Source organism: Takifugu rubripes, chromosome 19 (genome assembly GCF_901000725.2).
Source record: "Takifugu rubripes chromosome 19, fTakRub1.2, whole genome shotgun sequence".
In the NCBI taxonomy this organism is placed as follows: Eukaryota; Metazoa; Chordata; class Actinopteri; order Tetraodontiformes; family Tetraodontidae; genus Takifugu; species Takifugu rubripes.
The window spans coordinates 2,743,238-2,755,729 of record NC_042303.1 but is presented as its reverse complement, the minus strand read 5'-3'; the positions used below and the strand labels follow the sequence as shown (position 1 = coordinate 2,755,729).

Genomic DNA, 12,492 nt, shown 5'->3' with positions numbered 1-12,492 from the left:
ATGTGCATTTCAAAGAGCCTTTTTAAAAAAAACAATGCTCAACATGCAAAGGCCAACGCAACGATGATTTCATCAACTTTATTCAATTATGTCAGATAAACCAACACGGGGGGGGGGGCGGTCAACATTTTTAAAAATCCATCCATCCATCCATCCATCCATCCTCTGCCGCTTATCCGGGGTCGGGTCGCGGGGGCAGCAGCCTAAGAAGAGAAGCCCAGACTTCCCTCTCCCCAGCTACTTCTTCCAGCTCGTTCGGGGGAATCCCCAGGCGTTCCCAGGACACGTGTCCTGGGTCTTCCCAGGGGCCTCCTACCGGAGGGACATGCCCTGAACACCTCACCAGGGAGGCGTCCAGGGGGCATCCTAACTAGATGCCCAAGCCACCTCATCTGGCTCCTCTCAACGCGGAGGAGCAGCGGCTCTACTCCGAGCTCCTCCCGGATGGCAGAGCTTCTCACCCTATCTCTAAGGGAGAGCCCAGCCACCCTACGGAGGAAGCTCATTTCGGCCGCTTGTACCCGTGATCTTGTTCTTTCGGTCATTACCCAAAGCTCATGACCATAGGTGAGGGTAGGAATGAAGATCGACTGGTAAATCTCTTCACCACTACGGACCATAACTGCGGACGCCGCACCGATCTGCCTGTCGATCTCCTGCTCCATTCTTCCCTCACTCGTGAACAAGACCCCGAGGTACTTGAACTCCTCCACTTGGGGCAGGATCTCCTCCTTGACCCGGAGAAGGCACTCCACCTTTGTCCGGTTGAGAACCATGGCCTCGGATTTGGAGGTGCTGATTCTCATCCCAGCCGCTTCACATGCGGCGGCGAACCGATCCAGCGATCGTTGGAGGTCACGGGCCGATGACGCCAACAGGACCACATCATCTGCAAAGAGCAGAGACCCGATCCTGAGGTCACCAAACCCGAACCCCTCAACACCATGACTGCACCTAGAAATTCTGTCCATAAAAATTATGAACAGAATCGATTCCGATTTTTAAAAAATGGATTTTCAGTGGTGGGACAGCAAGAATATGAGCTTCCATCTTATCTTCCTAAAGTTGTGGTATCTATGGGTGAAGTGCAGCGCTTAACGACCCACACTAAGATAACACAATAGATTTGCTTTTTGCTATTTTCTTTTTTAAAATTTTTGCCCCATCGTACGTGCGGAATGAAGGGAAAATTCTCGCTCCTTTTCTGGCTCCTCCAGACAGCTGGAACTCCAGATTTGGCGCTTTTGGTATAGTTTGAAAGCACTTTACTGTGAAGCTGGTTTTAATGAATCCACATAAAAGTCAGCGTGAGCCGCTTCCCCACCGGCTCCTAAATAATACATCTTAATAAACTGCCACCACTGCCGGCAGCACAAAAGCGATAATTATCCTGTAACAGGAGCTCAGATGACGATGAACACTGATTCCACCCAACTTGCACTGCAGGCTTTTTCAAATTGAATTTTAGCTTCTATTTATTTTTTGTAGTGTAAAATCAAATAAATCTAGTTTTCATTATTGATGAAGCACTTTAATTCTCCTTCATGTCATGAACTACAGTCTGAGGCGGTGACCTGAATCACTGAGCACTGAGCATGAGGTCAGCAGGGCCCGATCACCAAACGTCCCCTCGCTGTTGACATTAGATCAGGAGATCTTCCTACACACAGATCACATTTATTTTGCTCAAATGCTGCTGAGTGTAACAGCTCTGTCCACTTTTATGAATCATAAGGGTAAAATACAGCATTTATGGGTGGACGGGGACTCAGATCCAACGATAATAATAGTTTATAGAAGCTTAATCTTATCAGTTAATCAGTCACTGACTGTTGGCTGCAAATTATGACACCGATAAATTCTGAAGGTCGACGGAAGCAGTTAATCCTCAGGCTGCTGCTGCTGCTGGTGCTGCTGCTGCTGCTGCTGCTGCTACTGCTGCTGCTGCTGCTGCTACTGCTACTGCTACTGATGCTACTGCTGCTGCTGCTGCTGCTGCTGCTGCTGCTACTGCTGCTGCTGCTGCTGCTGCTACTGCTGCTGCTGCTGCTGCTACTGCTGCTGCTGCTACTGCTGCTGCTGCTGCTGCTGCTGCTACTGCTACTGATGCTACTGCTGCTGCTGCTACTGCTGCTGCTGCTGCTGCTGCTGCTGCTGCTCTGCTGCTACTGATGCTACTGATGCTACTACTGCTGCTGCTGCTGCTGCTGCTGCTACTGCTGCTGCTGCTGCTGCTGCTGCTGCTGCTACTGCTGCTGCTGCTACTGCTGCTGCTGCTGCTGCTGCTGCTGCTGCTGCTGCTACTGCTGCTGCTGCTGCTGCTGCTGCTGCTGCTGCTGCTGCTACTACTGCTCTGCTGCTACTGATGCTACTGATGCTACTACTGCTGCTGCTGCTGATGCTACTACTGCTGCTGCTGCTGCTGCTACTGCTGCTGCTGATGCTACTACTGCTGCTGCTGCTGCTGCTACTGCTGCTGCTGCTACTGCTGCTGCTGCTGCTGCTGCTGCTGCTGCTGCTACTGCTACTGCTACTGCTGCTGCTGCTGCTGCTGCTGCTGCTGATGCTACTACTGCTGCTGCTGCTGCTGCTACTGCTGCTGCTGCTACTGCTACTGCTACTGCTGCTGCTGCTACTGCTGCTGCTACTGCTACTGCTGCTCTGCTACTGATGCTGCTGCTACTGCTGCTGCTGCTACTGATGCTACTGCTGCTGCTGCTGCTACTGCTGCTGCTGCTACTGATGCTACTGCTGCTGCTGCTGCTACTGCTGCTGCTACTGCTACTGCTACTGCTGCTCTGCTACTGATGCTGCTGCTACTGCTGCTGCTGCTGCTGCTGCTGCTACTGCTGCTGCTGCTACTGCTGCTGCTGCTACTACTGCTGCTGCTACTGCTGCTGCTGCTGCTGCTACTACTACTGCTGCTGCTACTGCTGCTGCTACTGCTGCTACTGCTACTGCTGCTACTACTGCTGTTGCTACTACTGCTGCTGCTGCTGCTACTGCTGCTGCTGCTCTGCTGCTGCTGCTGCTGCTGCTGCTCTGCTACTGCTGCTGCTGCTGCTGCTCTGCTGCTACTGCTACTACTACTGCTGTTACTGCTGTTGTTACTGCTGCTACTACTGCTGCTGCTGCTCTGCTGCTATTGCTGCTACTGCTGCTGCTACTGCTACTACTGCTGCTGCTACTACTGCTGCTGCTGCTCTGCTGCTATTGCTGCTACTGCTGCTGCTGCTACTACTGCTGCAATTACTGCTGCTGCTGCTCTGCTGTAGCTGCTGCTGCTACTCCTGCTGCTATTACTGCTGCTGCTGCTGCTACTCCTGCTGCTATTACTGCTGCTGCTGCTGCTGCTGCTCTGCTGTAGCTCCTGCTGCTACCACTATTGCTCTGCTGCTGCTGCTGCTGCTGCTTCCTCAGTGAAGCACCAACACCACGGTGAGCAACCACTCCAGCATCACTCCAGTAAGCACAGGAGTCCCGAGAATCGGCTACATCTTAGTTCTCTTCTTGTTCTCTAAAGGTTTGTTTGCAGTCACAAGATGACAGCCTAATAAGGCAAACAGTTACTCTGCGACGAACTCACGAGTATCCCATTACGGACGCACATATATCCAAGACACATGGCCTTTTCCTGCATAGCATTTCCATTAAACCCAGTGCACAGCCATGCCCAGTAACCTGATACAAGGCCGGGGAAACAAAGGCTACTCATGTATTCATGTACAAAGGATGGACACATGCCAGCATGTGTCCATCCAGCATTGTTGCTGGAGAACAACGTGGTTTTATTCAGCGTCCATCACATCAACCTGTGATAAAATGAAGACGTGATTTTTACTGCTGAAACATTTGCATTTTAAAGAAAATAGTCAAGCAGCTGTTTTGTATATTTCACTTGAATATACATGAATTTCAAGCTAAGATGACATCAAACTGTGGAATGCATCGGGATGCCAAGTCAGAAATTCACTGCAGCGAGGCCTGTGGCCATGGGCAACATGTGAAAACCATTTTGGTAGCATCCACTTTCAGCATGTCTTCGCTGTACTCCGAATCTTGAAGTCAAGAAACCAAAAACCCGTTGTCGATCTTCCCGAAGTCTTTTCAGCATCCCTGCCTGATCTGCTTTTGTCAGGAAATTGAGCATCGATCAGGCCGCGTGTCCCCCGGGCCCGTTAGGCTGCAGCCCGGCGGCAGCTGCCACCTGCTGATTTTGGATGTGTACAAAGTAAAATTAAAATTGTACAATTATAGGAAAAATATCATCACTCTCTCCAGAGTCAAATGTCGTAAGAAAAAAAAAACAACAAAAGATCATAAATTTGCCTCCTTACAAGGAAAAAATTGTAATTTTGAGTGCTTCACTTTCTGGAATTAAATTCTATGTTTTAGTTGCCATCACATCATTTATCTCTTTTACTTCACGTTTGCATCATTGGTCTACAGATTTTTACTGAATTTAAAAATGTAGGTATTTTATTACTATTAATAAATAATCATTAACAATCATCTCATTTCTGTTTTGCCAAGTAATTGGATCATTGGCACAAAAGTAGGTATATGCTTTTATTTTACATGAAAAACAGTTTAATAACGACCAGGTTTAGTAATTAAATGTGATGGTAAATTGTAAAGGATGAGGATGAGGAAAACCTCTAAAGCTCTGGTTCCTACAGTGTTAATAGCTTTAAGATTAAAAGAAAGAAGTCCAGGGACCGAGGTCCATATGAAAGTTGCAAGGTTGTACGATCGCATTGCTTAATTGTGGAGGGATGGGGGGGCCCAGCTGTTGCAGGAGAGTTGGGTTTCAGAGCCCACATTATTACACCGTCTGGGACCTGATATAAAAGATGGTGCTGTGGGGTGTGTTGTAGCGTGACGCTCTGGCTGTGCCCTGCATTAGAGAACACAAAGGCTCTGCTTTCTTCGGCATTTTAAAGAAATGTTTTAGCGTTATATTTAAATGCCCGGGGAGTCCACTACTCAATTAAAGATGGAGTTTAAAGGGATATTTCCACCCATTTAAATCCAAAGCCATTTAATAGGACATGCTTCTGCAAGCAAACACACAGGAGTGCGGCTTTCATCCATGCCATTAATTTGTCTGTGCTCAGTCTTTTATTATACCACACTCTTTGACCATTGCCTTATTGAGGAAACCTGGATTTCCACTGTTAAGCTTCATTAGTAAGAACAGCTATGAATGTGATGGACATTTTCATTAAATGAGGCTGGTGATGTGAGACCACAGAGGAAAGACGGCGGCGGAGGGCTCAGTCATGAGTTCAAGACAGTTTTGTGAAGGCCAACAAGCGCTTCAGACCCTTCGGTTAGGAACTAACAAGAATAAAATAATGATTGGGTTTGTTTGGCTTTTTTGCTACGGCTATTTTTAGCTGCAGCAAAGGGACGGTAAATCCACAGTTTGGTACTGTTAAGGAGATGTAAATGTTCACCGTTTTCCTCTACATGACGAATGATCTTTGAAAAAAACGTTTCAGAACATAAAGTCTTTGGTTCTGAAATCTTTATGGGTCTACAGCCATGTGGCTCTGATATGATTAGACAGTCTGCTGCAGGAGGCAATGCTATGATTTAAGAGAAAACGGGGGATGAAGCAAAAACAGGTCAAGGCTTGTAAATCTCTTTTCCTTTTCATTGTAAAAATCCAGTTTCCCCGCAGCACAACCTCTCCCGAAGGGCACAAACCACCTGGTCTTCCACCAGGCAACCTCCCATACAGACCGCCACTGTGCTGCTCTCTTCCACTTCCTCCTCATTTATGGGCGCTGCATGGAGGCGTCTTAAAGGGTGAGGCCCATATTTGCATGCTCGCTTTTAGCATGCCGGCCACTTGCCTCATTGCAGCTGCAGAGGATTGTGGCTTTTACAACTATAAAGATTTTCCAGTGAAGTAAAGCTACAAATGGGAGATTTGGCTTCTTCAAGTATCAAACCATCTGTGCTAGAAAAAGTTAAACCCTAAAAAGTTATTTCTAACATAGGTCCTTCAGGAGCTTAAGGAGTTTCCAGTTACTCTCTGAGGTTACGATTAAAATCAGAGATTAATGTATTGATCTCAAAAAGTACAAGATAAGGAATGACAGTAAAACATTTAGCATATGGAGTAGTAGTAGTTCAGTTTTAAATAGGATTAAAAATAGTTTCTAATTTCAACTAACATTTTAAATAGATTTTATTTTAAATATAACATTGCATTATTTAATACCCAAACAGACGGACTCCATATCATCACTAAATTAAATGTATCGACTTGACTCGTCTATTTTTCTTATTTATTTAATAACGAGGTGATCTGAGCTACTCCAACTACATTTGAGGTGTCCACTGTAGCGAAATGGGAAGGAAGGCTTTGGGCAAAACATGTAAAATTGCTCTTCACAACATGAACTACAAGGCCCCCACCGACCCAGGATCCATGTAACAACAAAATAAATAAATATGTATGCTAAATTTCCAAATAATGTCCAAAAATGGACATGAAACATAACTCTATGAGCCCTTTCATAACTCTATGAGCCCTTTCATGTCAAAATTAGCAGGGGAACATGCGCGTGGTGGCGTCCGCACTGATGCGGGGTTTTGTGCAGCAGATTATGACGGGGCGTTCGAGGTGATCTCGTGAGAAGCTCACCAGAAACGGTTCAGCCAAACAACCGAGCAACTGAGAGCAAGAGGATTACAAGAGACACTCTCACCTTGAATTCTTGCCCATGTTGCATCTCAGAAAGTGGGAAAACTGCAAAGCCAAAGAAAATAAATGGCCGTGGGTGCTCACGTCGCCCTGGAAACGAGCGGGTGCACCCAGGTCTGCTCTTCACGGTGCATGCCAATCAGATACAAAACAGGTTGTTTGCATGATCAAATGACGCCATTTGTTGTTCTCATGCCGACAAATTTGGCTTTTTGCTAATTACAAGATCAATACGTAACCTGATGCCAAAAAGATGTTTGCCAATTATTCTGAAGGACTGATAATCAAAAATATATGGTGTCAAGAAGGTATTGAAAAGAATCTTGCTGAACCTTTCGTGCAGGCCTTTATCATCCAACGTATGGCTAAAGTGATCCCAGTCTCTTCCACTGAGTGCTTGTCTAAATTCCCCAGGATCAGCACAACAACCTCAGTCTCTTTAAGACTCGCTGGCAGGCTGTTATATCCACCTTGCGTCCTAACTCTGTGATCACTAATCTCCCGTACACTCCATGGCCTTCAGGGACAACCACCTTTTGTAGTATAGTTTTTGAGAAAAGCTCGAGCGTTCTTTAACATCGTGGCCCAGAGGCGCAGCGGGTGTGCCCGTGGCGCATGGATCACACAGGACCTAAGCAGCGATTTGGTAGATCCAGTACAGCTAGCAGGAAGCCGGTTTACCGCTCATCTTGAGTTGGTTAAATACCAAAGCGAGTACACCTGGCCACAGTAGAATCCATCAGATCACACCAGCAGATCAGTCAAATGATCCACTGACAGGGCTGGATCAAATAAAACATTGGATCATCCCCTCAGAGACTTCATACAGGTTTTTTTGCTGAGTCATGACAGTCTCTTTAATTGTGAAAACAAAGGCCTGAGAGTCTAAAATGTTAAGACACAGATAATTATGCAGCAATATCATATCTTGATCGATTAAAACAGGTGGTGCTGTTTGTTTACACTTGGTAGGGCTACTTTGGCACGTGTCAAATAATGCCAAAAGAACACGAAAAAGCAGCAGAGCCGCTTGTTTCAGACTTTACTAGTTGCCCTTACATCACAACACGTAAGACCAGACTTGGGCCAACACTTTCCAAATTATATCACTCATGCGTCAAGTATTTATTTGTTTATTTTAACATTAAAATCCTAAAATAAATTTGGGGATTTAAAGCCTGGGGTGCTCCATCTGCTCTTCTAACTTCTTGTCAAGAGTACCAGTTTTTGTAGACAAAGTAGAGCTGAACTGGGGTGGCTTACTTGTGGCTCATTACTATAAAAAGGCTTGGAGCGGCTTGAGGGTGTTTGCATATTCTACATAATACGCAGTTTGGAGAATTAGTCATAGGCTTCAAAAGCAGGCTCGGATATCAGTCAGTATGGCATCTCCTTTTGTGTGGCATTGCAGTGTATAATCAAGCGCCACACTTTCCATGGTAATCATCTTTATCACAAAGGAATTGTTGCCAACCACCTCCAGAGTGGGAGGAAAAGCCTTGTGGGTGATGCCGTGCGGTGAGTGCTTGACTGGGTAGGGTAAGATGTTTTGCTCACATCTCCCAACACTTTGTTCTCAATGGCCCACCCTCGACACAACCGTGGAAGGAAGTGTCAAGGTCAGCACTTGCTTCTTTATGTATTCTGAGAACTATATATCCATAACTGTAAATACAAACATATTACATGTACTTTTCATTGTTTTGGTATTTTTGTCTAATCGGTTTTTTTTTTAATCGAATGCTGCTATTTTCGCTGCAAGACGGAACACGGGGGCTGCCTGAGATAATTACTGGTGACACAATGTTTTTGTAACCTCAATGCCTAACAAACCAGATTCAATTATGCTCTCCGCGTCGCTGTGACCCAAGCCCTGTTCCATCGCGGCAGAACGACAAACCCGTGTCCCAGGGGTGTGCTTGGTGCTGCAGGGTGATAGCAGAAGGTGGGAGGCTGGCCTGGGAGCGAGCAGGAGTTGAGTTCTTTCCCCTCTCCCTCTGATGAGGGTTCGTGCTCCCTAATTCCAAAGTGACAGGCCCTTCAGTGGAGAGGGAGCAGAGCCCCCAATTTCCGTCACGACCCTATGGCAGGGGAAGCAAGGAAGCCAAATGCTGGGGTGGCAGACTTATTGTGGCCCAGTGTGAAAGAGTGGGGCAGGGGCCTCATTACAACGCTTAACTGCACTCACAGGCCCTCATTAACCCACCACACCAGTGACTCAAATCAAAACAGACAATAAAAGGAGGTCGCTGTTTGAATAAGGGCCTTCATTTTAAACAGTCTAGGACTCTAGGTATTGTGACACAGAACTTTATTATGAGGCAAATAAACCAGCTTCTGCTAGCGGTGTTGCTAGAGGTCACCGGTCACTTTCTCTCCAATGTGTTGATAGATATTGCACTTTTTAATATCCATTTTTTAATATGCAAACTGTCACAAAAGCCCCATAATATAGCCATGTTTTAGGTGTCACACATGAGCACCCTCTGTGCAGGCTGATGGATGATGAAAAATGACGGGCACTTGTATATGCTGCTAATGGGATGCAAAGCCAGAGCCGCAATAAAGCTCAGCCTGTCTCCTCCTGCTCTGATGAGCAGGGAGGGGGAAGCTAGGCATGCCAAATTATGCGTTTCATAAAGACAATTAAAGAGCAAATCAATGCTGCTGCCTCTGTAAAGTAATTACAGACGTGGCCAACTTCGACCACAAACCACACAGTGGAGAGCAAGGATGACTCCGGCAGTGGTGGGACAAAGATTGAAAGAGATTTTGTATTTGCAGGAGATTTAACTGAAAGAAAACCTACCGTACTGAAGTTGCCAACCTGTTTTTCATTAGACCACAGAACATTTTGTAATGCGTTTTAGTTTAGAAAGCAGCTTATACCCGTCTGTGTATACAGTGTGGTTTCATTTTTGAAGTAACACCACAATCAAGTAGGTGGAAGAAAAAGTAGCGGTAATCTGAAAAACATGATGGTGAGGTCACAGTCTAAAGATCAGTAGGCCATCACATTCTGTCTGTCACATCATCAACAGAACTCTCCTTTTCAGTTCAGCGCTCTTAATCTGCATATATCAACCTACAGGAGAGCGGAAAAAAAACTTGCTCAGTGGAAGTCCGTGCACTGTGCATTATGTGCTTGTAGAGGAACGAGTGTGATGAAGAGGCACTATACGTGGCCACGTGTGACAAGAGAGTCGTGCAAAAATAAAGGTGGCTCAACCGAGGGAAAAGAAGAGAGTCGGAGAGAGGACGAAACCACAGAGGGAATATGAAGTGTAGAAAATGACAGATGGAGCCACTTACCAGCCTGGTTAGTGGTAATGTTGACTGAGGCATACTGAGGGGAGTAGGGGCTCTGGTCTGACACTCCATTGACAGCCTGAACCTCAAATGTGTATTGCGTGTGGGCCAACAGGTCACTAATGTAGACCCTCGTTTCTGTCAGGCCCAACTGACGGGGCAAAAACTGCACGTTGTCGCCACAGCGGGTGCAGCCACCCCGACCTCCGCCGCAGCTCTTACAGATGATGTTGAAAACCACGTCCTCACGTCCCCCAGAGTCCCGTGGAGGCAACCACTCCAGCATCACTGAGGTTTCGTTCACACTGGAGATAACGGACTGTGGCGCTGAAGGGACAGCTGGAAACACAAACAGGGTTCATTGCATTTTATTAAGAAAATAGTTGTCCGGTGTTTCTGTGGGTTGTCATCTGTTTATTGACCCACCAGCACAGATGCCTCATTAGCAACCCTCGTGTGTGCCTACCCTCTCGATAGTGCCCTCATATGCACCCTTCATCCCCGTCACCGCAGACTTCCTGTTTCATCCGTCAACCACACACTTGAGCCTCTGGGACCACCAGTTCTGGACTTTATATGATTTGTTGTTTCAGTGTAACCACTTCCATAATGGTGTCTATATTGGTTATTATTGAGCTGAATTAAGATGACTATTGTACAGACTACTCTAGCACAAGATAAGAGAAAACAATAAAGTGGCCCCTTTCATCCTATACCCCATTTGAGGTCTAAATCTATGGTCCAAAGTGATGTTTTCCCCTTTGGATGATGAGCTGCATCGTCTCCAGCTCCCCACTAGGTTTCAATGGAAGAGAAACCTACTGTTTCCTCTGCTGGGCCAGTCTTAGCAGCAATGCATCGCAGGGTGGAAACTTTCCACATGCGGCTCAGTGTTGAGTGACAGGCCAAACAAACAAACACTAAGAACTGTTTACATTTTACAGGCATGTGCTCCTCATTATGGAAGATGTATCTACCAAGACTAATGAGATAAACATTTCCACTCCGCCCACAACATCCGAAATCTGAATCGATCACTTCTTATTTAACCCCATTTAATTGCCAGCAATTAGCAGATCTCCGGCTCTGGAATTAAGCCCACCGGAGTACCCTTGTTGCTGTCTCCAACAGTGTATAGGGAAACATAACTCTTCCTTGGCATCTCCTTGATAGGAAGGAGGAATCGTATTCTCCCCCCACCCCATTAGCTGGCAGACCGCACTGATGGTCCCATTCCCTTGCTTTAATCACGCATGGCCCTGCTGCACTTAATACGGGTGACGTGACGCTGCTGCTTTCTCATTCACAACAGCTGCTCAACTCCCAGAACCAGGCTTATGCAAATCTCCTTTGTTGGAGGCCACCGAATCTTTTCAACAGGCTGAGGAGTAGAGAGAAGGGAGGGAAAAAAGAATACCAAAATGTTGAAAGGGGCTGTTTTTTCTCATCCCATTTTGTTTTAGTTAGACCACACTCTATGCAACAATCCCCTGTCTTGCTCGCATACAGACAACAATCTCTCACTTTCTATGAAGTTCTCTCTGCTCCAGTCCTTCCCTACAAGTATTCCCCATACACTTTACCCCTCCTGCCTTTCCTTTCTCTTTGGTCTGTCCTTCAGTGTCTCACTCAACCTCTGTGCTGGCCTCAAATTCAAATTCAAACAGCTTCATTGGCATGACAAGAGATAGTCTTCCCCAAGCTTATTCTCAATGCCTTGGCCTTCCACAAAGAGACTTGCCCTGGCCCAGTAACCTCTGGTTTAGCTTGGAGTGCGGCCTGTATGATCTTGAGGAGGGGTAGCCATCTTTGTGTATGGGGTCAGAACTGTGGACAGCAACACTATAGGCATGTCAATGTCATGGTGGTAAAAGAGACAGCTCTGACAGCGTCTCTCTTTCTCTACTAACACAGTGACTACCACTGTCCTTTGATCCCAGGACTCTGTGACTTACGGATGGGAAATGCTTATACGTTAAATGTAAAATAAAAAATAAACAAGCGAAAGCCTACGTGAGACCGTGTTCAAGTGTTTCGCAAGAGTGATTATAGTTTATTACGTACTTGTGCAAGGCATCTGTAGAGGGTCAGAGTCAGTGCGATAGTATCCATTCCGGCAAACACAGTTAATGGCGCCTTCACTGGTGGTGCGGCTGTTGATGGGACACTGCATGCAGGGCTCATCTCCTTGAGTTGGCTTGAAAAAGCCAGATGGGCAGGCTAAAGGACAGAGTTTATAGTTAAAAACAGATTAAAATTCGATACCCATGCTGTAATATGTTGACATTACGACAAGTAAGCCTAACATCCTCCTAAGTTTCAATACGTCTGAAATTCCTGAAAATTCCACAATCAAACTTTGTTAAAGCCCTAGTGATGGCAAACATCTTGCACACATCAGTCTCTGCCACGTGACTTTAAATGAAAGCTAATACATGCTAGGCATTTAGGAATAGTTTAAAGTC

At 46.2% G+C, this 12,492-nt stretch overlaps 1 protein-coding gene across 4 annotated transcripts in view; it reads right to left on the bottom strand.

Moving 5' to 3' along the window:
* ephb2b (eph receptor B2b) overlaps positions 1 to 12,492 on the bottom strand; it is a 78,988-nt gene that overhangs the window by 13,509 nt on the left and 52,987 nt on the right. For all 4 annotated transcript variants that reach the window (XM_029826595.1, XM_029826598.1, XM_029826596.1 and 1 more), the window contains exons 4-5: positions 12,092 to 12,247; positions 10,031 to 10,366 (exon numbers count right to left, since the gene is read on the bottom strand). In XM_029826595.1, coding sequence (XP_029682455.1) covers positions 10,031 to 10,366; positions 12,092 to 12,247 — 492 coding nt within the window. The remainder of the gene's footprint in view (positions 1 to 10,030; positions 10,367 to 12,091; positions 12,248 to 12,492) is intronic.